The sequence below is a fragment of the Tyto alba genome, unplaced genomic scaffold, assembly GCF_018691265.1.
Source record: "Tyto alba isolate M040663 unplaced genomic scaffold, T.alba_DEE_v4.0 Super-Scaffold_22, whole genome shotgun sequence".
NCBI classification, from domain to species: domain Eukaryota; kingdom Metazoa; phylum Chordata; class Aves; order Strigiformes; family Tytonidae; genus Tyto; species Tyto alba.
Window position 1 is genome coordinate 27,760,548 of NW_024881296.1, and position 23,988 is coordinate 27,784,535.

General features: G+C 38.4%; 1 protein-coding gene across 5 annotated transcripts in view; it reads right to left on the reverse strand.

The window, feature by feature from the left end:
• The window catches only part of ARFGEF3 (ARFGEF family member 3), a 93,267-nt gene that overhangs the window by 37,165 nt on the left and 32,114 nt on the right, over positions 1-23,988 (reverse strand). For 2 of the 5 annotated variants that reach the window (XM_032983091.2, XM_032983090.2), the window contains exons 5-13: positions 20,433-20,501; positions 15,203-15,325; positions 13,590-13,632; positions 12,491-12,569; positions 10,710-10,814; positions 7,644-7,968; positions 6,134-6,246; positions 4,473-5,383; positions 774-857 (exon numbers count right to left, since the gene is read on the reverse strand). In XM_032983091.2, the coding sequence (XP_032838982.1) occupies positions 774-857; positions 4,473-5,383; positions 6,134-6,246; positions 7,644-7,968; positions 10,710-10,814; positions 12,491-12,569; positions 13,590-13,632; positions 15,203-15,325; positions 20,433-20,501 (1,852 nt within the window). The remainder of the gene's footprint in view (positions 1-773; positions 858-4,472; positions 5,384-6,133; positions 6,247-7,643; positions 7,969-10,709; positions 10,815-12,490; positions 12,570-13,589; positions 13,633-15,202; positions 15,326-20,432; positions 20,502-23,988) is intronic. The other 3 variants (XM_032983093.2, XM_032983092.2, XM_032983094.2) reach the window with 2 other exon arrangements.

Consider the following 23,988-nt stretch of genomic DNA (forward strand, 5'->3'; position numbering starts at 1 on the left):
GTCCTAAGTAAGTTGTTTGATGGAGACTGGAGTGCTTGGCACCTTGCAGTATCAGGCTGTAATCATCATTCTCTCCATTGCCTTGAGGTACGTTGACAAATATTTGGGGCCAAGCTGGCTGAAACTCATTACAACTCCAAGCCCTGTTTACTTCATCCAAGACCTGCTCTCTAGAAAGCTGAGCACCTGCAGCTCTGTCCGATCCCTAAGCCCCCTGTTAGTGCTCAGTACTCATAAAACACTGTTTGTATGAATGACAGCCTACAACAATGCCCAGTGGCACAATCCCTTCTTTCCAGGTAGGATGGACGGCATATACATTTTCCTCTGAGTTAGCTGACCTACTAGTAGAAAAACATAAATCAAGTATGACCGATATCTAATTGAATCCCCTGATCTGTAGTTTGCGATATGAAAAAACCCAGAAATATTAGACACCCCCACATGACCCACAATATTTAATGGTTTTCACATCAACTGTGAAATCCATTCATATAATGTCAGTTAGGGAAGACTAAGCCGTAAGCTTTATCTTAGAGGAACATTTGAAATGAAACAAAAAACAGCTTCCAAGGTTAGTTACATGATGAAGCAAAGCTGTGTCATTTGTTAACTGCTGCAGTGGTTTACTGTGAATATATTCCTCCCACCATAAAGCTCATAACTCAGACAAAATACAACAAGCCATTAACATTTTTAAAAAAAAAAAAAAAAAAAAAAAAAAAAACCAACTAAAAATCCACACACAGAAAAGAAGCAAATGTTATTCTTGCCTCGTGAGGGTTTGAAAGTTCTGTGCTGCTGCCTTCTCGGACTTTCCACTGTCGTCACTTTGGGGGCGTGGATAAGGTGAGTAACTGTTTGAGGGCGGATTTAGAAAGAGAGTAACTGTTCCAGGGTGGGTCTAAAAAATGAATAGCTGTTCAAGGGAGCAACCTTTGTGGAAGAGGGGTGACAGGGCTGGCCACGAACCATACCCACATGGGTTGGTGTGTGCTTGGAATAGATTTCTTGTGGTGAACATTAACAGAGAACCTTTATCTAGTACCAAAATTGTAACCATGTGCTTGAAAGTAGTCTGTGAGTAGCTCCAGCGACCCCTTCATCACTGAAGGCAAAGATGCATCTTAACACTTTGTTGGATGGAGGATCATGGTATTGATGTAGTCAGAATATATTGATCTGATGCCTTACCTATCTTAAATATGTAGCTCAGCAACTAGAATCTGCTTGAGTAATAAAAAACTCAAGGCAGAGACGTATATAAAGAAAAAAAAAAGCCCACTTTATTCTGCATTAAAATATTTAAAAAATTGTGCAACCTCCTATGCAAGACTGCAATTAAAAAGGAAGGCGTATAACTGCACATAAAAGTGCATATATACATACATAGTGAGTATGTATTTGAGCACCTGAAAGTCTTTGGGAACAATATGGTCCCTAGTTTCCTCCAAAATATAATAAACAGCTGAATTTGAGAGATGCCGAGATCTCAAAAGCGGAAGGCTAGCTGATGCATAAACTTACAATGATGCTTACCAACATAAAAACCTTGCTGCTAAAAGTTATGGAATCAGAACTGAAAAGAGGTGCTAAAAATGTTTGTTATGATTATTCACACAATAGCACGCAATTTTTAGAATTAATGCCTTGACATTGCAGTTCATGAGAATATTTATGTCCAAATTAAGAGAATACTGATCATCAACTTTAATTATAAAAATCTGTAATAAACAATGAGGTTAGTACACTGTCTTAACAGAAAACAGGTCATTTAAATTGTGCAGGTAAAAGGAGGTCCTGAAAAAATGCAAACTTAATGTTTCGTGCAAGTCAAGATAATGTTGAGAATTTTTAGATAATTCAGTATTTTTTAAGATAGACATCACATTCCAGTGCCACTAAGGAACTTTTTGGCATTGGTTTTATGTAGCAACAAGGAGGAACTTTCTGAGGAAAGATGAAAAATGTAGATTAAGAAGACTTTTAACCAGCTGACTTCAAAATCTTAATTTCAGTACAACTCTGTTTAGCTGACTTCACTTTTTCCATGCTTATACTCCCATACCAGTGCCTCAATTTCCTACCTCCTTTCATTGATTTTTGATCATATGAAAACATAATAATATTACAATATTACTTAAGGATCTAGCTCGTAGAAAAATTAGCTACTAAATTGTAGCTAATGTATTTTTTTCACCAAAGTGTAAGAAAAATTGAAAAATGAAACAAAGCAGTTAAATAAGGTCTCAGAGAAACACAAAAATACTGCTTCTGTACTGGGTGGTCTCAGAACTGCACCTGTCTTTTTTCTCAACTCAAATCTTAACCAATACTCAAATTTCTTCAGGAATTATACATGAATAGATGTTGTACATACAATGAATGGGACCAGTTCCTCTAACTTCATCACCTGATTTGTGCCTTGAATTGCTGGTGCTAATGAAGGAGTCCTAAGTAAGGACTGACTCGGATGTTGCCTATAGAGGCAGATCAGACTGGTGTCTCAGAAGCTCTTCAGGGGGAGTTCCCACCCCCAGACATGTGTTTCAAGTTAAGTAAGTCTCTCTCTACAGGTCTTCAAACTCACACACCTCTCACCTGCACAGGAACGCAAGTGCTCACCTCAGGAGGACTGACGGACTTTTGCTTAAGATCTGAGGTACAAGCTAAGGGGCTGTTTCAGCTGGCTTGAGTCTCATTCCAGTTGTCCAACTGAAACATGAACTGCACAGATCTTGTGAGAGCATAAAATTACAATTCTGTAACAGCCACAGCTCTATGAAAACACCAGGGTACCTCTTCCTAGCTATTCTAATACAGTAACTTGCTACTGTATTTTTCCATGATTCCTACTGAGCGGCATCTTCGAAGAGTACTTCATCAAATCGGACTGGAAACATGGTGTACGTTTTTAAGTACAGATTTAGCCATGGGGGTGGCTTCCTTACGAAAGTGAAAGGTCTTTCTCAACAGTCTAAGTCCAAGACTAGGTATCTTTTTAAAAGAGATGTACAAACCTGAAATTATGGACTGAATGTAGAAGTTGAGTTACATTCTTCCCTCTTTCTCAATGCATCAGTCATACTGAATGACAGCAAAAGCTGCATTTAGCCTTAAAATCCGGAAGTCTGTTAGATCTACCTCTTCCAACACTACAAAGCATTCTAAAGGGATTTGACAGACAAAAGAGAAAAGAAGCTGTATACTCATTCATGCATGAGGGAACAGGTGCACAAAATTTTGAGCTAAATTCTAGTCTTGGTCTTTTGGCATAACCTCAAGATCACTCTCTTTTCAGGAAAAAATAAATCTGTTGTGCTTCTGAGCACCTCAGTTAGGAATGTAATTAACATTAATGTCCCCTTTAGGATATCTCCTTTCTGTGATGTAACATGGCCAATATTTCTTAAGAATGTCATTTACCATCTTCCTGAGTTGGAGCTTATTTGGGCAGCATTTAAACAGGGTATCAGGAGTATCGGATTATTCACCCAGTTTCGCATCTAAATTGTAATACGATGATGGGAGGCATCCCTTCTGACTCTGTATAAGTTTGATGTGTATGAGAGAGCACAAATGGATGAAGCAATGATTAGGAGAGGAGCAATAGGAAAGGCAATTGTGGTGAATTAAGTTAAAGAAACAGAGAAATATTTTTTAACAAACATTTCCACTTTGGCCACTGTCAGGAAAAAAAAAAAAACTTTAAAAAAGAATAAAAAATATATTTATACACATTTTAAATATACTATCAACAAGACAAACTAGACTTTGCATGGCATTTTTTTGTTTGATTGACCAAGTCAAGATCCCAAATGTTCTAAATCTAAAAGAATTGCAGGTATTTAATCTCTTAAAATTTTTTTTTTTTTTAACTATTTTTCACCTGGTCTGAGCTTTGAGCTTTGCATTTCCTGTCATGATAGCAGTGTTAAGAAAAACAAAAGAGTGAAGAACAGAGTTGCTCCTCTTTTCCTATCCTTTCAAGAGCCTAGTGCTGTGGAATTTTTAACACCTTCTTTGCGAGGCTGGCATTACTAACAGTAATGCAGTGATGTACTAAGTCACTGAAATCTTTCAAAACAGGTGATGGTCCCCCTCACACCCCTTTCATGCTAAGGGGCAACCCCAACCTCTCTTTAATGACAGCATGTGTAAATCTTCTCAACAGATCTTCACAAACCTGTGAAAAGGTATCTTACTACAGAATATTTGATTTCTCCATTGACTGAGAACATAATCCATTGACTATTAAGAATCAATGGATTGACCTCCCTTTGAACCACTGCCTACATATTCAATTTGCTTTGCCCTAAATGAAGTGTGCAGCTGTGGAGGCATGTGCTTCGTGAAGCACAAATCTCCTTATTCTGGATATGTTCTCTGAAGATGAAATCTTACAAGAGAATCTGTGTACAGTGCTGTCACAGTGTGCATGCTGGTGAGACAGTAAGTATTTGTTTGCAAACCTGAGCAGAATGTTGAAGAGAAGCTCTGCAGTGCTCCATCCACCTCCTCTATGCTGGGAAGAGCTATAAGCCGAGGAAGAAGAGCTTCAAGTGACTGGATAAACAGTCGTGCACTGTGTTGGTCTGCTTCTTGGTTTTTCAGCAATTTCAGAGAGAGAGCAGCAGTACGTAAGGATCTGTGACCTGGACAATCTCGTGGTGTCTGCTCCTCGTCAGCCAGGGAGCAATTGTCAGAGCCTATGTCTGAGACATCTGACCTGCCTGAGTCCTTCTCGGCTGCCATGGAATACTGATCACATGAATCAAATTCAGTCCTAGAAAGGTCCTGGTCATCTACACTGAAATTACTTTCACTGTATCTGGATCCATAGGACCGGGTCTTGCAATCAACTGATAAGAAATTAGTTATATCTGGATAGACTATCGTGTGGCTTCTCTGAACAACGTCTGGCTGGTCGATGGTTTCTGACTCTGGTTCTCTATAATGAATCTCTTTGCTTTCATGTCCAGCTGGAGATTGCAGTGAGTTTTTTTGACTTTCTGGATTATCCTCCGGAGTTGTCTGTCCCATATCCCCTTCCAAAGTGGTCTGGCCAGTGTCTGTGGTAACGCTAATGCTAATATCAGGACTCTTCTCATTTCCTGACTCCCAGGCAGGATTTTCTGATGACAGGATGCGCCTCTGCCATCTAAAGTCAGCATCATTGATCTCCATAGAGTCCCTGCTCGTCTCAGTTCCATCCTTCAATTCTTCCAAACGCCGGAGCACTAGCTGGATCTGCTCTTCACTGAGACCTCTCCCTTGGCTCAGCTCATCTAATGCTCCAAGCAGAGCAAAGACGCAGGACACTGAAGCATAACATGCTTCAATACCACCTTTGATGCACGCTTCTGTCATCCCATCCATGATACTACAATTAAAACAGAGTTTAAGTGATGCAGCACATATAGTGAGCACATGACACTACCATTCAACGCTATCCGTCCATAACCAGGAAAAAAAGAAGTGAAATAATCCTGTAAGACTACTCCTGAGAACAACTATTATTAGAATAAATTATTAAGTCTCCCATGTGGTCATGGCCATTCTGTAAAGGGAAACAGTTACCATCCATTTGTACCAGCATGCACAGCATGTTTTCCCTTAGAGATAAGCATTTACACTTGTGTAAGGAGGAATGTAAGTAAGAAAAAAACCTCTCAACACCCAACTGAAGCTAAATTTAAGCCATCTGTGTCCTAAAAATTATCTTATCTACAAGATACGATCTTTATAAGAACTGAGAATCCTTCTTGCTCACTCTGATAATGTTTAAATTTTTGATTAAAATTCCTCTGACTTTATCTTGGAAATGTATCTCTGAATAAGACCACAGTTATTTCTTTGCAAGTTTAGGGACCCAAACCCAAGCATTTCCAGCTGTAAACCAGTACTGGGGATTCTGGCAAACTCTACAGAGTAGTTATCTATGCCTTTAGAAACAGGCCCAGACGGATGACAAACCAGTAAGAGCTTTTAGGCCTCTTCCATTTTCACAGCTTATTTACCCAGGGAGATACCCTGGCTCATATTTGGGTATGCTTCTGAAGGTACAACTGTTTAAGTGTCCTGTGTGCACTAGTTTAAGAGAAAAGAGGCTAAAGGAGGAAACAAAGCATACAGCTTGAGAAGATCCAGATGGGACTTCCTTTTAGAAATAGACCTCTTCCTTGATTCTGACTCAGAAGAGCAGGGCCCTGCCAAATCACAAAGCTGCCGAGGACTGCCAAGTATCTGAAAGAAAAAGAAACAGAAGCTACTAGAGGATTATATAACCATTATTTAAATACAATAAATGAGTCATAGTTCTATCAAGCCCTGGAACCTAAGGTAGCAGTACTATAATTTCTCACAGAAAGGAATACAACACACTGATGTTCTACATATTAAAGCCAACTTTCCTCTTTTTAAAGGCAGAAAAGCAATTAGAGAAGAGCAGAACAGTCAACAAGAATCACATATAGAATGTTCTCCAGTGCTTTACATTTTTGACTGAGTATGTTTCAACTGATACTGCACACAAGATGATCTCTATGCCTAAATATAGAGCAAGTATCTTGCATTATATTATATACCAACGGGAGCCTTTCCCTTCAGACATCCAGTTACAAATGATGGAGTCATGCAAAGATAGGCAAGGTGATTCCTTCTGACTCAATCTGCTGGGAGGTGTCCTGTTAATGCCCACCAGGAAATACAAGGAGAAGGCTTTACAAACAAGCTTGTGTTAATAGGCAGAAAGAGACAACAGGTATGTCCTGCAGGAAACAACGTTAGACTGAGCTTTTCCTAAAATGTCCATTGTCATCTTGATAATGTTTAAAATTAGAGGAGGACAAGTGCCAGGGTGACTGCCAGTTCAGACAACAACTCAGTGGGTGGCTGTGTGGTGTTAGGAGAGATCTTAAGACACAGAACAGCGTAGGTATGCACAAGCTAGAACAAAAATCTTCTGAAAGACCACTGTTCCTATAAATTACATAAGTTGCCTTGTGTTCTACAACGTGAGAAGAAAACCACACGTGAAATGGAAGAGTCCAAGTTTTCATCTGCTGCTAACAGTGCTCCAGTTCTAGTGTTGTCAGAGGCACTGGGCAAGAGGCCAGAATGGACCGGTCTTGACATGGCCACTTAAAACATTGGCATCTTCCTTGTGGCTATTCTAATAAAGCTCAAGGAAACTGTTTTTCAAAAACCTGGCATGTAATCAAAGCATATATTCACTTTAATGTCTGGAATACTACACTGTGAGGATAAATGTCTCCTTCTAGCAAGAGCAGAGAGTGGGGAAAGATGCCAAAGAAGTTGAGAACTGGATCGCTATACTGTATCTCACCCAAAAGAACAGTCATGACTCAGTGATAAGATCTGCTTCATGCAGTACCACAGCATGAACACTGATGAAGTTGCCATAGCAGCTTGCATTATGGAGACAAATATAGCTATTATGACTTTATAAAACTAAAAATTTGTCAGAGTGGCTTTGATGTAACAGCTGTGCTCAGAAAGGGCGATTTCAACATCCCTAGTGCTAAGGTATGGCATCGACTGGTATGCACATATCAGCAACATTTACTGTTAACTAAACATTTTGCTTTACATGCCTGGATTTGCACATGTGATTATCCTACCTCTTTCATAATTTTAATAGCTTCTACTCGGTGCTGAGGTGGTGGGTAAAGCAGTATTCGATGATAGAGAGACTGTAGCACAGGCTTCATGGATTCCACTGACCCCACCAGTCGAACCAGTTCCGCTGCAATATAATATATAGTCCGTGCAACAGGCCCACTAAGGGCAGGTGCTGTGGAGGAACAACCTGAACCCCGGCCATGATCAGAGATCCCTGGGGAAGGTGAATCAGCCTCAAGGCAGATGCTGCTGTGGGCAGAGGTGATTGTTTTGTCATGGATTGGATTTCCCAGGATTACTACTAGGGCTGGACACAGTTGTTTCCTGAGAAAGAGAAAAGCAGCAGATGGTAAATGGAAAAAAATAATCTCATAGGAACAGAATGAAAGAAAACAACCCATGGTTAAATGATACACACACTCTTGTTTTAATGATCAGTCAACAGCAGCAATTAGATAGAATAACAAATTAGGCCAGGCTTTTTTCATCTCCCAAACATCAGCATGCTAGTACATATGGAAATACTTCTGGGTGCTTTATAAACATGGCACTGATTTTGCAAGTTCATGTTGCCGCACAATGCTGTCCTTTACAGGATAGCATGACTGCCTCTTTCACTGGCTGCAACCCACTGCAAGGCAGAAATTCTAGGTTTCTACTGCTAAGTGTTTCTTCTTCAGTCCAACTTGTGAGCTTTAAAAAAACCTGACCAAATAAATCCAATCTATGGTAACTACAAGGCTTGATGTTCCATCACTGAACTGCACATGCATGTATTTTAGTAAGCACCCTTAGTTGCAAGCCTCTGTTTTGCTGGCTTTTGAGAACATAATTGAAGCCTTCTACAGTAACTCAAAGTGTGCAGTGTAACTCCTCATATGCCACTATACACTTTCAAAAGTCTTTCTGCATGAATGCTCAAGTTAAGTGATTCCACACCAGCAGATCACTCTTCTGTGAAACTGGAGCCAAAACCAACTCAGCACTTTGCTCTATTAGCTGTTATTTCAGCTTTGCACTCATGCACTTGACATTTTACTTCAGTCTGCAAGACCCTAATTTAAAAAGCGGAGTGCTGCATGACAGTGCTGTCCCAAACCTGATTTTCACCCATGTCTCAGAGGTTCAAGCTGGTGCCTAGAGCAAACACTCAATGACAAGTAATGATTCAGCATAAAAAATAACACATCCGCATAGGTAAGTACACCTTATTTTCTCAAGATTTTTCTGCAGTCCAGAACTTTCATTGCTTCTCTTAACATGCTTGCTAAAACAGCACAGTTTTCTGAAGTCACAGAAATAAAACCAACTTTTAATCAGACATCAGATAATGACTTTGAGTCTTCTTATTCCATTTCTTTCTCCAATCAGGTACATTCCAAAACATATCAATTCACTGCTTAAAAAACATGCCTGCCTTGAAGCTGGCATAATAACAGGTTGCAACAGCAACATATTCCCCACACTTCTTAGTCCCATCAAAGTGCTTCTGCACCAAACTATAGAGAACACTGTCAGAAGAACACAGAGCCAAATATTCTCTGTCTGCTCCCTTCTTCATCTTCTGTTGAGAACTGGCTACAAAATGACAGCCAGAAAGTTACGTGCATGCAGGCAACAGTTCCTTAAAGAACAGACAGCTGTCAGTTTGGTTCACAACTTCACTAAACAGCTAATGGATTAGTGTGTACTTATACTGCTATTTATATTCAAAATGATGTTTGCAGTTTAAACTATTTCATATCTTCCTAGTATTTTGTTTTGTTTTGCTTTGTTTTCTTCCACTTCATTTAAGCATTCAGCTGGAAGATGCATATTCCTTGTCAGCAATACAGGTTAAGAAGTCCTGCCCCTGATGGGTTGCCATCAAGACACTCAGTTACAAATACAAACACCTGTAGATTTGCAGCATAAAGTGGATCACCAAAATTATGTAAATTTAAAATAAACCAAGAAGTCTTTTCTTTTAACTGAGATCATTTCAGTGATCCTGCTTATAGGATGGCCTCACAGTCAGTCACATAAGCATAAACAAAGGGTTGGGTGAAATTCAAGGGCAGAAACTTCTGAAATGGGTTTGCCATGAAAGAGAAAATTCTGCTCTTACATTAGAGCTCCCAGAGGCCTCAGCACAGGGTCCCTATGCAACACTGCCAAGTGTTATCAACCTGAAGACCTCCCAGTGCAGAAGCCACTGATTTTACTGGGACAGCAAGGGAAGTTATGGGTTCCTCTACACGTTGCATCCTTAGAACTGGACCCAAGTCAAACACTTCCATTTCAAACATTACAGAGTAAAAGCACAAGAAACACACTTGCTATTAGCAGTCACATATATCTTTTCTTGACACTATCACCCAACAAGGTCACAGGATGGGCATGGACTGCAAGGAACTGCATATTAGTTACATTCTTGCTTTATTACTATGAATCAGTTATCTATATGCTATTAAAAAAGCACTATTGCAAACTTAAAGAAGGAAAAGGATTATTTCAGGTGCTCTGAGGTGATGGTATCAAACAATTCTGAGGTAGACATGAACACTAAAGATGTCAAGCCTTTCTGGTGAAGTGTATTTAAAAGAGTATTTCTTCATAAAGTGGAAGCACCATAAAGACCATTTAGCCTCAGTCCTTATACAATGCAGATCATAAGCATTTCTGGTCACCAGAACACCATCTGACATGAATGCTGTTTATCTTCCTGTATTACTGTATCAGACTAGTACGAATCTCTATAGCACCCTCCTACTGTAAGTAGGATATTTTTGTATTTAATGCCACACAAGAATCCAAACTGTTGCAGAAAAAAAGAAGAGTTTTTCTGTTCTGGCTATATACACTAGACTTCATTACAGTGATAATCACTACAGGGATTTAATGTGCTAGCTGAGCATGAGGTCCTAACCAACCTTATATGAGGCACAGAATGAACTGACAGTAGATTATCAACAAGCTCTGCTTGCATCTGGAGATTTACTACAGGTTTGTTTGCATGGCTGGAGGGAGAAATTCCTTTTATACTTACAAACTGAATATTTGCACTAGTCTTCAGATGTACTCACCATATGAGATCAGTGAATCCTTTGTGCTGGTGCATGCTGGGAGAGGAGCTGTTTAACATGGAGAGGATGCACTCCAAGTAAAGAAGCTGAAGTTGCCGATTGTCACTGGCAAAGAGAAAAGATGCCATTCATGTCACATTAAAACAAAGGTTATTTAAATATCTAAAATAACTACACTAGTTCACCTGAAAATTATACTGCAATTTACAGCAGTGATTTATTTTGCTTCTTCCTTTGGAAGAATGGTGTTATCACATTTATCATTCCATTTATTTTGTATTGATCACATGTGGTGATATGCTACTTTAAGCAAAATCTATGTGAAAAAAAAGAGGAAAAAAACCAGAAATAATTATTCAAATTCAATCAAAAAACTTGAGAAGGAAGGAACCTCTAAACAGAGGAAAAGGAGACAGAATATTTTTGTCTAGTGGATAGTTTGGATAGTTTCTTCAGGCCATCTGAAGGGCATTTAGGCTGCTCTCTTCTGGTTATTTTCTATCTTTTCTTGGTGGCAGCCACAATGGTCAAAAGTCAATGTCTATAGGCAAAAAGTCGCATGATGTCATGCCTAACTTTCAGGTCCTTGCCCGTTACTCTGTCAAAACCATAAACACAAAGTGAGCTTCATGAGAAAGAATGTGAAAGATTCTGTGGGCATCTGGAATTTATACACTTGTAACATACAATGTGCTTGTACCTACTCTCAGAATTAGCTTCAGGATTCAGGAGACAAGCAAGTTCCTAAGCATGGGTTTCCTGAAAATGGTAGAGCATATAAAAGGAAGTACCGATGCATGCTTTTTTTGTATATCTCCTATTTCCCTGAGTTCACCACAGGCTACTTTCAGAGACATACAGGTCAAACAAAGAGACAACATTATGCTACGTTTAAAATAGTTTCCAATTGACTTTTTCACTATCACTCAGGCAATTTGCAACTGGCAGTAGTAGCAAGGTAATTCTTATTTTACTGATGCAGAAACAACGTTGTCAAGTGAAAACCTGTTTTTCCCTTGAAACTCGAATTATTTCTAGCTTGTTATATTTCTATTTTTTAAATAACTGTAATGTTTGCATTGCTTTCGGTTGGTCACCTCTTTAACACTTAAGGCTTTTTTTGGCTCATTTCTTAATAAACCATTACTCAAGCTATGCAAGAATGCCACAGGAAGTAATTTTTAATGCATGAGTAAGTATTTACTCTTACAGTACTGGCCAACAAGAGACTCTAGTATTTTAATGCAGTGTAACACCCTATTGCTGCCCATAATAACAACATTTCAAAAGTTACACTCATGCATTTCCAAGTAGGTAGAGTGTATGATATTCCTAAATGTAAGGAATACTTTAGTAATGCAAATTATTTCAATTTGATGAATGTAATCTTTCTAAGAAGGACATATTAATTCATTCTGCATATTGTTTCTGTTAGGTTTTTTCATGTCTCATAACTGTTGTTCACTCTACAGTGGTTGCTTTCAAGCCGGAAAGGAAAGCTTCTCCTTTGACAAGTATTTTGCTGCTGTATGGAAGTTACTTAGAGATTAGATTTACTGGAAGCTCTTTAAAGCTGAACAGTGCACAAAGGTGACAAATTAGCTTCTCATCTCAAGTGTGGATTAAATTAATGCATCATGGACAATACTTCCCCTAATAAACACTTAATTTAAGCACAGTTTTGCTCCATAATTCCAGAACTACAGTAGTATAATCACATGTATCAACAAAACTCTTAATCTCCAGGTAATAAATTCAAATTATAAATGGAAATAACTCACTTTATGACAGCCTGAAGCTTCTCACAGAGCACAGTGAGGACAGATACAACATCATCACAAAGAGACTCAGCTGAAGTACCTCCAAAAAGGACAAAGATGAGAGGCATTACATAGGTGCAGCTGGATTACAATACCAGTTCACTGCAAGGACTTTCAGAGCTGCTAAACAATGAGCAGGGCTGCCAAAATTCATAGAAAAGATCCCGTATGAAAAGTCATAGATTGGAAAGTGATCTCCACACAGTGAAAAAGCTGTAGTATTAAATCTAGAGAGACCATTGATTGCTTACATACATTTACAGAAGGTTAGCTGAAAACCAATTCAGATAATAAAATAAGTATACAAATAAATAATAAAAGAGGACTGGGTCCAGTATATCTACATGGCAGCTAAAATTTCTGTATCTTTCCCTGCAGTTTGTCTCTACTACACAGCTTCTTATGTCTGATCAGGTTCTGATCTTAAAAGAGGATATTTGTGCACTTCAAAGATTTTAGCCTCAATCCACACAAGTTCTCCTGCAGATATCCAGTGAGAAGGTCAAAAGCAGGATTCATTTTTACCTGTCAGGGAAAATGTTGGAACTTAAGCCAGAATGAGAGTAGAAAAAAATTTCTTTTGTAAAATAATCATTTGGCAAGTGTGAACAGATCTTTGCTAGTGATGCGCTTTCAAAAGCTGCCATTTTATAAACTGTGTCTCTGGCCTAAAATACAGTAATGCAATCATTTTCAGATCCCACATTCTACTCCATGAATTTTTTTCAATTTAACAAGTACAGCTACTTACTAAAACTTTCTCCAGAGCACTGAAACTCCTTAGTTACAGAAGTTAGTGCCTTGAAACAATCATTTATCACTACGTTGAGTGCCATGTTGTTACTGTGGTCCAAATGAAGACACAACTGAAAATATCAGGAGCTAACAGGGCTGTCTCAGTTCTTACCACAGGTAACACATAGAGCATCAAGCTATGCAGAAGTTAAGAAATTCTGAAGATTCAATTTCTGTGACATCAAACAGTTCTATGCTGATGAAAGGACAGTGAAGAATAAAGAAGCTGGATTGGAAGGAGTCGCTAAAAAAGTGTTACAAATACCTTGATTCTTGAATTTCTGTAAGACATCATGGTTTTCAATTGCCTGGTGAGGAAAGACAAAGGTGATGTAATTGGTGCAAAGGGCAGAAAAACACTGTAGAAACAATACTTTAACAGCAGACCTTTCTTAAATCCATGCCCTCTATCTGTTTTGGGTTTTGTTTGCTAGGGTTTTTTAAGTGAAGTTTTTGCAACATTTTCAAAAATTCCGTAAGATCTGTTTCAACAGTCATTTAGATTTAAGGAACTCATATCTCACTGAGCTGAACGAGGATTTGTAAGTCCTTAAATGACTTCCTACACCTAAATCAACTCAGTAATAACTAGGCATGTAAGTCGTATTGAATATAACTGAGAGGAAAGTGTAGTCTAGATTTCACAATGTACTTAGAAACCAAAATCAATTGAGTATTCGAGAGATTATCACATTGTCATCATTAATGTTACAGTGACAACCCTGTAATTAATGGCAGTCAGGAAATGGAAACGAACTCTTACATCATTTGGCTCAGATGCAGTATAGGATTCTTCCTATCGGTGCACAAAGGGGTCACAAATTCTTCTCTCAAGCATCAACAACAAACTGCTAGGAATTAAATGCAGCTCTCATGCTTTCACCTACTCCTCAGCTAAGAACAGAACTAACAAAATCCAGCTTTCAAACTCAAACGGAAATTTCAAAACTACTGTTTTTTTTGTTGTTTTGTGGTTTGGTTTTTTTTGATTGGGTTTTTTTTTGTAAATGTTTTGACTAGTAAAATAAACTTATCTTCTGTTTGTGCTAAGAAGGTTTGAGTAAACTGATTAATTCTGTTCTTCAGTTGCTCATTGGGATAAAGGTAATCTAGTCTACTAATCCAAAATAGATGTGATCATCTTAACTTAAAACAGATATAAAGAAAATATTCTGTTCAACTACAGTCCTTAAAATTTCCTAATAACTAGAAGCTGACTTCTACAAATAGTATTGTTTTGATAATATGGTAATATACAAAACAGCATGAACGAATGTAAGAAGCCAATGTAATTTCATACGTGGCCAGAACATTTATAGTTTTGCTAACAATGTGCTGGAATTTCATTCAAGCAGCTCTCAAGGATTTTAATAATGCAATAAATAAAATTTATTTTTTTGCTAATAACCAACCAAAGATTTTAATGAGCTTAAACTATCTTCTATTAAAAAGTAGATGAAAAAAATCAATTTCTCTTTCCTTAGTTGAGAATTTGTTTTGTTTATGTAAATATTTGTCATTCAAAAACTTTTGGCAAAAGGATTTCAGTGTACCTTAGGAAAACAAGTGAAGAAAATAAAGAATGGAAAAGGCCAAGGCATCCTGACATCAGAACAAAGCCTTTTTTGTTTAATGGAAGGAGAAAAAACATAAAAATCAGCCACATAGATCTGACAATGAGAGCTGCATTTCCCATAAACTGCCCTGAGGCAGGCACAGAGTCAGAGCCCAAAAAGCCCCTTTTAAACAGGATTAATGGTGGAAGTGTCAAATAAAAGCCAAAAGGCACAACAAGCCAGTACAATACACTGCATTCAGAGAAACAAAAAGGTATGCAGCCATGGACATGGAACCATTTGTTGACGCCAGAAGGCTCACCATGTTTTCTTGCTTTTGTCGTAACTGTAAAGTCAAGTCACTCAACATTTGGCTGAGGGTTGCCCGCACAGCGGTGTTAATGCTCCGCTGGTGACAGCTAGATACATATGTCTCAATGCAAACCTGATGAGGAAACAAGACAGCAGTACATAGATATGAACTGTAACTTACCAGTAACACATTTTAGGAGGATACCAAGGTCTCTCGCATGCAGACAGTCAGCCTTCCTTACTATTTCATATTGCTTTATTAGCACATTAGAAGTTTTCAGCAATATGGAAAACTGACTAAGTAGCGTCTAGAAGCAACATGCAATTCATCAGTCTCACAGCTGCAGGAATGGTAGGGCAAAATTGGCAAAGTCTCCTTCTGTCAAACCCAAGCGATTTTAGCACTTGCCTTGCTTTTCATGAAATGCTGCTTTGAATGTTCATTTCTAGATACTTACTTGTAACTATCACTCTGCGAGTCTGTATCTACAATATAAATACCCTCCAATTTGTTAAGGTTGTTGCTTCTGTTGTACAGGTATTTGCTACTTTTTCTATAATTAACGATTACATACTACAGCACATCTGAAAGCCTTTGAAGGCCTTTCCTAACACCGAAAATACAAGAGAACTTTAGCACAAATAACACAAATGATTGCCTTTGAATAACTGGCCATCAAGCCGAGGGCTCCTCAGCTCAGAGTTCCCACGGGAGCCAAGGTAGCAACAGAAGAACCCTGATGGATCATCCAGTTTCCAGGTCCGTGCCCAGCTGCTGGCAGTGTTTTGACACTGTGCTATGACCAGAGTTGTGCTTGACTTTTGTCCCAGATGATGTTATACAAATAACTGCCAAAGCATAATTAAGCTAGGATCCTGGGGACAGCACACTGCAAAATGCAATGTCTATCCTTGATCAGATTTTCTGTGGGAGGTGTTCGTCTCTGCAAGAGCCACTGTAACTGTAGTAACTACTGTAACTACTGCACAGTAACTATTAAGTGGATAACAGTCCTGATGGAGCTGAGTGGGTTTGTGACAGAACTGAACAATTCAGTCTTCTCACACTGTGATCTGAAGAAGCAGTTTTGGCCCTCTGGCCTACGCTGAGTTTTATGATTAACAATGACTGTAAAAAAAATAAAGAAATAAATAACTGTTCACATTGTTCACATACTTTTTAGTCTTTGTGTCTTTAGTCTACCATCATTTGACTATATAGCTAGTGAGAAGAACTATGAATATAAATTAAACTAGCTGTGGAAAAAAAAATTAAAAATAGAAATATATAGTATACCTGATATACATGAGGATTATATATAAATACATCTGGTGTATGTTTTTGAATGAGAAGGATATTATATAATGTAAAGTCATTTTTATAGTTCCCTAATGAGGATGAGTTTTTAGGAGGGAAAAATTAAAGCGATCTGATTACATAGCCTAATCAGTATTGACATGGGCACACAGACAAGACTCGATCATTTCTAACTCCTACTGAAATGAAACAAAGCTATTCTACTGAGTAAGAAAAAAAGGTTGCGGACTCGAGGCTAGAAAGTTTAAGATTAACAAGTTGCTGACATATTTCTCCATTTATTAGAGTCGAAAACAACATAAGCATGTTCCTAAAACCCTTCTGACCTCCTCACATCTCAGCATTTCATAAAAGCCAAAAGCACAAGAAAACATGACTGAGTTTCCTGGATACAAACTATATCTTAAGTGAGTGATCCAAGACATCACACATGGAAGATACTTAACTATGACTCTTGCCTTATTTTCCCTTATTTCCCAACTACACTGAGAGAGAGCATTCCAGAGCTTTTCAGGTGTATGTGTATCGCTTGTTATCTCATGCTGGAAACCCTATGCAAATGACAAACTGCGACTGATTACCTTCTTTGACAATACAGTAGAGCAGGTTACAGTTGTATGTATTTGCAGGATATAAGGGATCGAACTGACAGCGTATCTCATTCTCGTTGCCCTTTTTCAAGATTTCAAGATCCACCCAAATAAATAAGGGATTTTATTTAGATTGAGAACCATCAGTCAGTGATGAAGATGGTCTTTTAAGTGAAAAGAAGGCCTGGATCAACTCTGCCCATCATTCAGCTATCACCTGAACTTCAGTGTACAAAAAACCCTAGAGCCTGTTACCCATATACAGCCCTTAGCAGAGGCCAAACCATCCTAGTGCTGCTGAGATCATTCTCTTGAGGTGTAAGTCTTCGTCTAGAGTACCAGAATTAATTGATGAAATACCATTCTTAGAGGTAGGCTGACTTTCTGGAAAGAGCATGGTTGATATCTCCTTCTTCTCTCCCCTCCCCATGCCAGCTAATGAGCAATAGTACTGTCTACTTAAGCTCCGATCTTATGGAAGGCCTGTGTTCTAAAATGGCTGGGCAGGGTACCTTTTGAAAAGCCATTGATGAAGAAGCACCAGTAAAAATGCTAGAGCTCAGGGCCCCAAGGAGGTGTGCAATGGTCATTTTGATCATTTCATGCATTCGGGTACTTCCAGCTCTATGGCATGCAAAACATAACTAAGAGCAAAACACAGTAGGGTTAGCCAATGAAACACAACAGTCAAAGAAAACAAACTTCCAAAATGTAGATGGAAGTAACAAATACACACATAAAAACAAGCAACAGCATGAACTAAATTTTCTTGCAGGGGTCTAGGCAAGCATGGGAAGGTGCACAAAGCAAGATTTTGTCTGTTTTCAATAGTATTAATACTCAAGCCACAAAATATAGTACTCTTCATGTTGGATTCTTCCTTAATTTGAAGCTGATAATATTCAGAAAGATTTGGGGTGCCATTATTTTGTATACATGAATTGAGAAGAATCAGGCAGTTTCAAATGGCCAGATTGTAGCCTTGTTTGTCAGAGAGAATCCTCACAGAGTTCTACCAGTAACGCAGCCAGCACCTTTCTAACTCTGCAGTGGCTCCACATTGCTACAGAGGGCAGGCTAGGAAAACTAAGGGACTGACTTGGAAAGAAATGTCAAATAGCAGAAAGCTCCTCTCTGCCACCTTTGCCTTCGAGCAAGTCAAAACAATAAATGCTGAGGCTAAGCAAATGCTGAACTCAGAAATAATTTTCTGTTTCCTACTGCTTATACATTGTAGAATTCAGATACAAAGGTATATTGATTCCAGCTGCTAAAAGCCTTTGCCTGACCTAAACCTGGACAAGAGGAATCTGAGGAAGCATGTATGTGCTTGGTGGGACTTGCTATTTAGAAAGACCTTGGCATTCACTGAGGCAATATTTTCTCAAGGGCTGTAGGGAAAATAGCTGTACCTCCAAACACTCCAAATAGAAACACGTGTGCTCTGTATTTATTGCTTGTTCCAATTTCCTGAAGGAAATGAAAGTTTTGTTTGCTTTGCTGGTACATCTCATCAGCCTGCATCAGAGCTCCTGTTCACTTTAACAGAAAAAGGACAATCATTGTGCTAATTTGTACCACTATACTAGCAAAGATTTTTAAGAGCCAGGCTAGCCATTTGGGAATGAAAATGTAACTACCAAGAACATCAGAGTTTAACTCCAATCTGTGAAAGAAAACTGCCATTTGTCAGGATGCTTTAAATGAGTAGCAGCTCTGATATTATCCAAATTTACAGAGAGAACAGAAAATATGATTTCTGATACAGCTTATAGCACACAGAGCATGACTGATTGGCCATTTTACCCAAGTCTTAGGCAGTACTCTGAAAGATTGAAATGTGACAGGTTTAAAGCCATTAAATACTTTTCCCAGCAAGTATTTTGTCTAAGTTAGAGCTCTACCTACAGCAAAGAGATGCTCACCAGCTTTTGCCTTGCATGATAGAATGTCTGCTGAGAAGAACTGCAGCGGGGAAAACTACCTTTATTTTCTTCAGTTTGGGACACTGACATAAAGGGAGGGTTTAGGAAAACTTAAAAAGTTGTGGCTTGCTCAGAATATCAGTTTAGTTTATCCTTGCTACAGCTTCTACAGGTGGGGCTTACAAAGACCTCCAAAAATAGCTATACTTTATGGTCTAACATAACACAAGAGAAACCAAAGACTTAAGCTGTGCAGGACATCTGGAATGATAATTACTTTTTTCTCATCCTGTATATGCTATATACACTAATTGTTTATGTTGTATCCCTGCCTTTTAAAACACATTTGTTACAAACTGACAGCTGTTTTCTTTGTTTCCCTGTTATACCTACAACCCCACTCTCAGCTTCTAATAAGACAATGCAAGGTCAATCTTATTCCTAAACTTAGAAAATACTGTAACTTCCAGATAAAGTGAGCTATTTTCATATGGGATCTTCCTTCTTAAAAAAAAAAAAAAAAAAAAAAAAAAAAAAAAACCAAACAAACCACAAAATACCAAAACCTGAGAAGGAACATGTCTCTATATGTCTACATACACTTGGACTGTAGGACACGCGTATTACCTTTACATTGCTCCATGGACATTAGCTCTCCCCATACCACATTAACAATATAATTTTATAATATGTTCTGCACACATCAATGCGTGCTGCACAGGAGGATTAAGTGTTCTTGTGCATTTTCCTCTAACCTGAACAAACAGTCCCATGGCTTGCTACACACTGTACTAAAAATATCATCCATCTACAAAGGCTCACTTAATAGACCTACAAGTATGTTTTTCTACAGCCAAAGCTCCTTTACAACTTAACTTAGACTAAAATCTAATGGAACAAAGGGAGAAGAATGACTAATAGCACCAGAACAACACTATATATCTAGAGGTTTAATAAATCTTTTACTTGGATGTATTAGGAAAAAGTTACACACAAGGCTAACGAAGCACATTGTGGCACTTGTGCTAACATGGCACATTACGGTCTATACACCTCCCTTGAGGAAATTTCATTAGTTTTAGACTTGCACGAGGTAAAGAATCAGCATAGTGATGTTTTATAAAGAACTCAAGGAAATTTTTCTATCGCAAATGGCAAAGTAAAGTAGTAAGTGCACAACACTGTAACGTACAATTACCAATCAGTTTCCAAAGTGCCTTCCCATGCAAGCCCATCAACCCTGTCCGACTTGGAACTATTTCTTCACACTAGACATAAGGTAATACCAGTCCTTAAGATGGTAATTGTGATTTGGACTGGTTAAGTTTCAGGGTATGTATGGAAGACACACTCTAGGTAGCGGGGAACATTAAGTGACACAAGCAGTGATATGACAGAGGCACTTACCTCAGCAATCTTCAACACTGAACTCCCATTCAGCTCAAATGTGGAGGTGTATGTTATACAGAGCAAGACCTTGAATCAAAAGAGAAGGAGGAAGGAAAAACATTAAGTTACATCCACTGTTGTCTCCCTTCTCCACCCATGTGCTTTTAGCCACAGCTCTTTCCAGTTTTAGAGCAGACATCAGCAGCTTCTTCACATTGCATGTTACTGGGATAAAGGAGAAGGCACAATCAAGTTGCTTCCTCCTGAGAAGCTGTAACTGTTGGCCCCAGAGGTACAACACAATGGATTATTTATTGCTGCCTCCTACATCTGACTACAGAAGGAAAAACAACCCAGTTATCAACTCTGGCCTTGGACTTGATTGCCAGAATCCATTCTTATTTTAACCACAAGCTTTGCATGATTTATAATCAGTCATTCCATTCATTTCCATTAGTATAACAAAGGAGGAAGGCAAAAATACATACAATACAAGTTATTATGTAGGTGACAGAGATATAGATATATATATTACCTGAAACAAGCCATTAATTACGGCTTGATATGAGACTTTCACAGCCTAGGATATTTTCAATAAGTGTATTATAGTCACTTGATAAGGAGCAGCTAAAAAACAATTCATAAGCCCCAATTCATGAGGGAAGCCTTGTCCTGTCTTCAATTCAGCAGGAGTGAAAACTAAAAGCCCCATCCAACACCTTATTTTGAAGAGAAGGGGAGTGGGAATGTAATGTGATCTACCAGGAATAATGTGGTGGGTGAGTGGGGCAGTGAGGTGAGAGGTGGTGTGATGCCTTTAGTGTCTGGAAGTGTCCTCTCCCTCCCCATCTTCCTTTCCAATCCCTCCTGTCCCACAGAAGACCGAGAGAGTGTGAACTACTGTCCTCTCTCCTTCAAAGCACAAAATTAACCCAGTGCCAGAATTTATGTTTTGCTTGGTCTTAAATAACATGAATTTTTTGGGATAAGCATACCAGCAAATATCAATCATATTAATACTAATGTATTGTGCCTACAACTTCTCAGCCCCTAAGAACTACCATCCTCTGCTTCACAAGGAAACCTGGGGCATCAGATAAGTTAGCATTACTGGCTGTTAATTATTTTTCTTATTTATTACATGCTTTTCAGTAGTACTAGGTTTTTGTTTTATGGGTAGGTTCTGTGATAGCTACTAATTCGCAACACCCTAGGGTAACCTCCTTAGCCTAGAAAGCAAAACAAAAAAGCAACTTAGCCACAGTGTGTCTGATCAGAGCTTGCAAGTCAAACAAAAAAAGGAGACAAAGGGATGCATGTTTGGAAAGATTATTTGGTTCCCATAAAGCATAATTTTTCTGACCTTTTATTGTGTTGTACAGTTTCCACATAACGGTGGAACAGCAAAAAATTATAACATAACAACTTGAAACAGGAAACTATATCATCTCTCAGGTGCAAGCTGTATCTTCTCTCTAGGTAGTGATGATTTCTAGAAATATCTCAGAGCCTTCATAAAGAACAAAAAAAATGCTGATGTGCAGGTTAAGAGAAGCAGACCACTCTAATATAGCACTGCTTAGTATACTAGAGCCACTGAACACCCATCATTACTACTGAATCTCTGTTTGAAAGAATACTCCTCTTTGCATTTATTTTGCTCCAGGGAGGGGGAAAAAATCCATTACTGAAAGCAGGCATTTAATAACTCTAGGGAAATTTGAAATCACTGTACAAGAGCAGCTCTCAGCATTAGCTACTTGCTCTTACAGGTACAGACAGAAGACCCTGTCCATGGATGAGTGTGCCATTTTTCTAGAGATGGACATAAATAAGCTTTGCATTTTGAGAGTCAGACTGAAATGTTTCTATGTATTGAAATGCACTGCACCTTTACAAATGTTTTTCTCAGCAGATAAACTGTATCTCACTACAGGATGTCACACTTTACTCCAAGGTTCTGGGGTTTTTTGTTTGTTTGCTCCTTTATTTTGTAAAGAAAATAACAGTCAGGAGCTTGATCCTATTCTTACAGAAGATGGTTTACGCTAAAAAGTGTTCCAAGAAAACAATTATGTAATGGCAACTTTGAATTTGCTTACGTATGTTATCTTGCCTTGACTCTCACTCAGTCCTTCATAAATAGAAGCTGAGTAATGTGGATAAATACTAGACATAATGAAAACAGAAAAAGGCACACTACTCTTCTGAAGTACAATAGTCCTGGACTATGATCTCTTTTTTAGATATTTAGCATTTACTTTTAGAGCTAAGCAAAGTTTCTGAGCCAAGTTTCTTCTTCATAGTTTCCCTTTTCCGTGAAATGGTCAAAATGGATTTTCTCATCTTAGAAATTCTTATACAAGCTATAGAGCACTTGAACTTGTTGGAGAAGGAAATCTAAATCTAATTACAAATGATTAAGAATGCTGTACTTGTATTTCTTGGTATGAACTCTGCAAATTTCTCTGCAATCTGCTGCATTTGCTGGCACCTGGACAAGTGCCAGTGATGAGGAACAGTGATACCTTTTTTCCTGTCCACAGAGCAAATTCTATAGAATTGCTGAAAACCAAACAGTCGATTACAAAACCCCTCAATAATCTAATCTGGTTAATAAGTACATATGTTATAAGGACTGTTATTTCTATCTGATGCTTAGTCCATACCCGCAGAATTTAAAACTTCAAAACCAAAGAATTTTGTTCGGTACTAAGTGAATTCTAAACTACTGGTCGGCCTCACAGCCAGCTGTTGGGCCTCACAGCTGTTAACTACCATGTAATTCTATTGACATTGCTAATAGTTGTGAGAACTCAGCAGCTGGCTAAAAAAAATACATATGTTCAGCGTTTAAGGAAAAACTGTGGTTTGTACTCTCCATACACTGCTGTATAAAACACAGGTGTATCACATGGCTCATAACCCCAGAGACAACGGTCACTTCCCACTGACAAATCTCTTCTTATTGTGCTAAGAGGCAAGATGGGTACCCAGGCCCACAACTAATCTTATTCAGTGGTTTGCATGTCTTGATTTTCCCTACTTGTAAAACCTCATTTGCTTCATATGATTTTCTGCTCTCTTATACAAACTTAGCTTTGTACAGTTTGTTAATACCTGATGCTTTCCACAGATCAAAACCCAGAAGCCATATACTACACCAGATGGAAGTGCACACCAATTTAGGCATTCTTGTAAGCCCTTACTCTTCTGAATCTCTTCTACTCCCTTATTTTTTTTTTTATATAAAATACCCTACTTTTATAGAGCTGAACTGTGAATAGTTTGCACATGTATGCCTAATCCTTTCTGTCACAAGTGCCAATAACCTTCTTGTAACAGGTGAATGATAGAAAAGTCAGATATCAAGCACAGTAAGGAAGTAATGATAAAAACCTTGCTAAGAAGCAATAGGGAATTTCAGCAAAAATACTGCTAAGTTTTGACTGCTACTCTTTATAGAAAGTGAGATCTAGGAACCCACTAGCTAGAGGAAGGGCATGTGATCTGATGTGATCAAATGACAGAAGTGTGACAAGTTACTAGCCAGCATGTTCTTGGCTTACTCCAC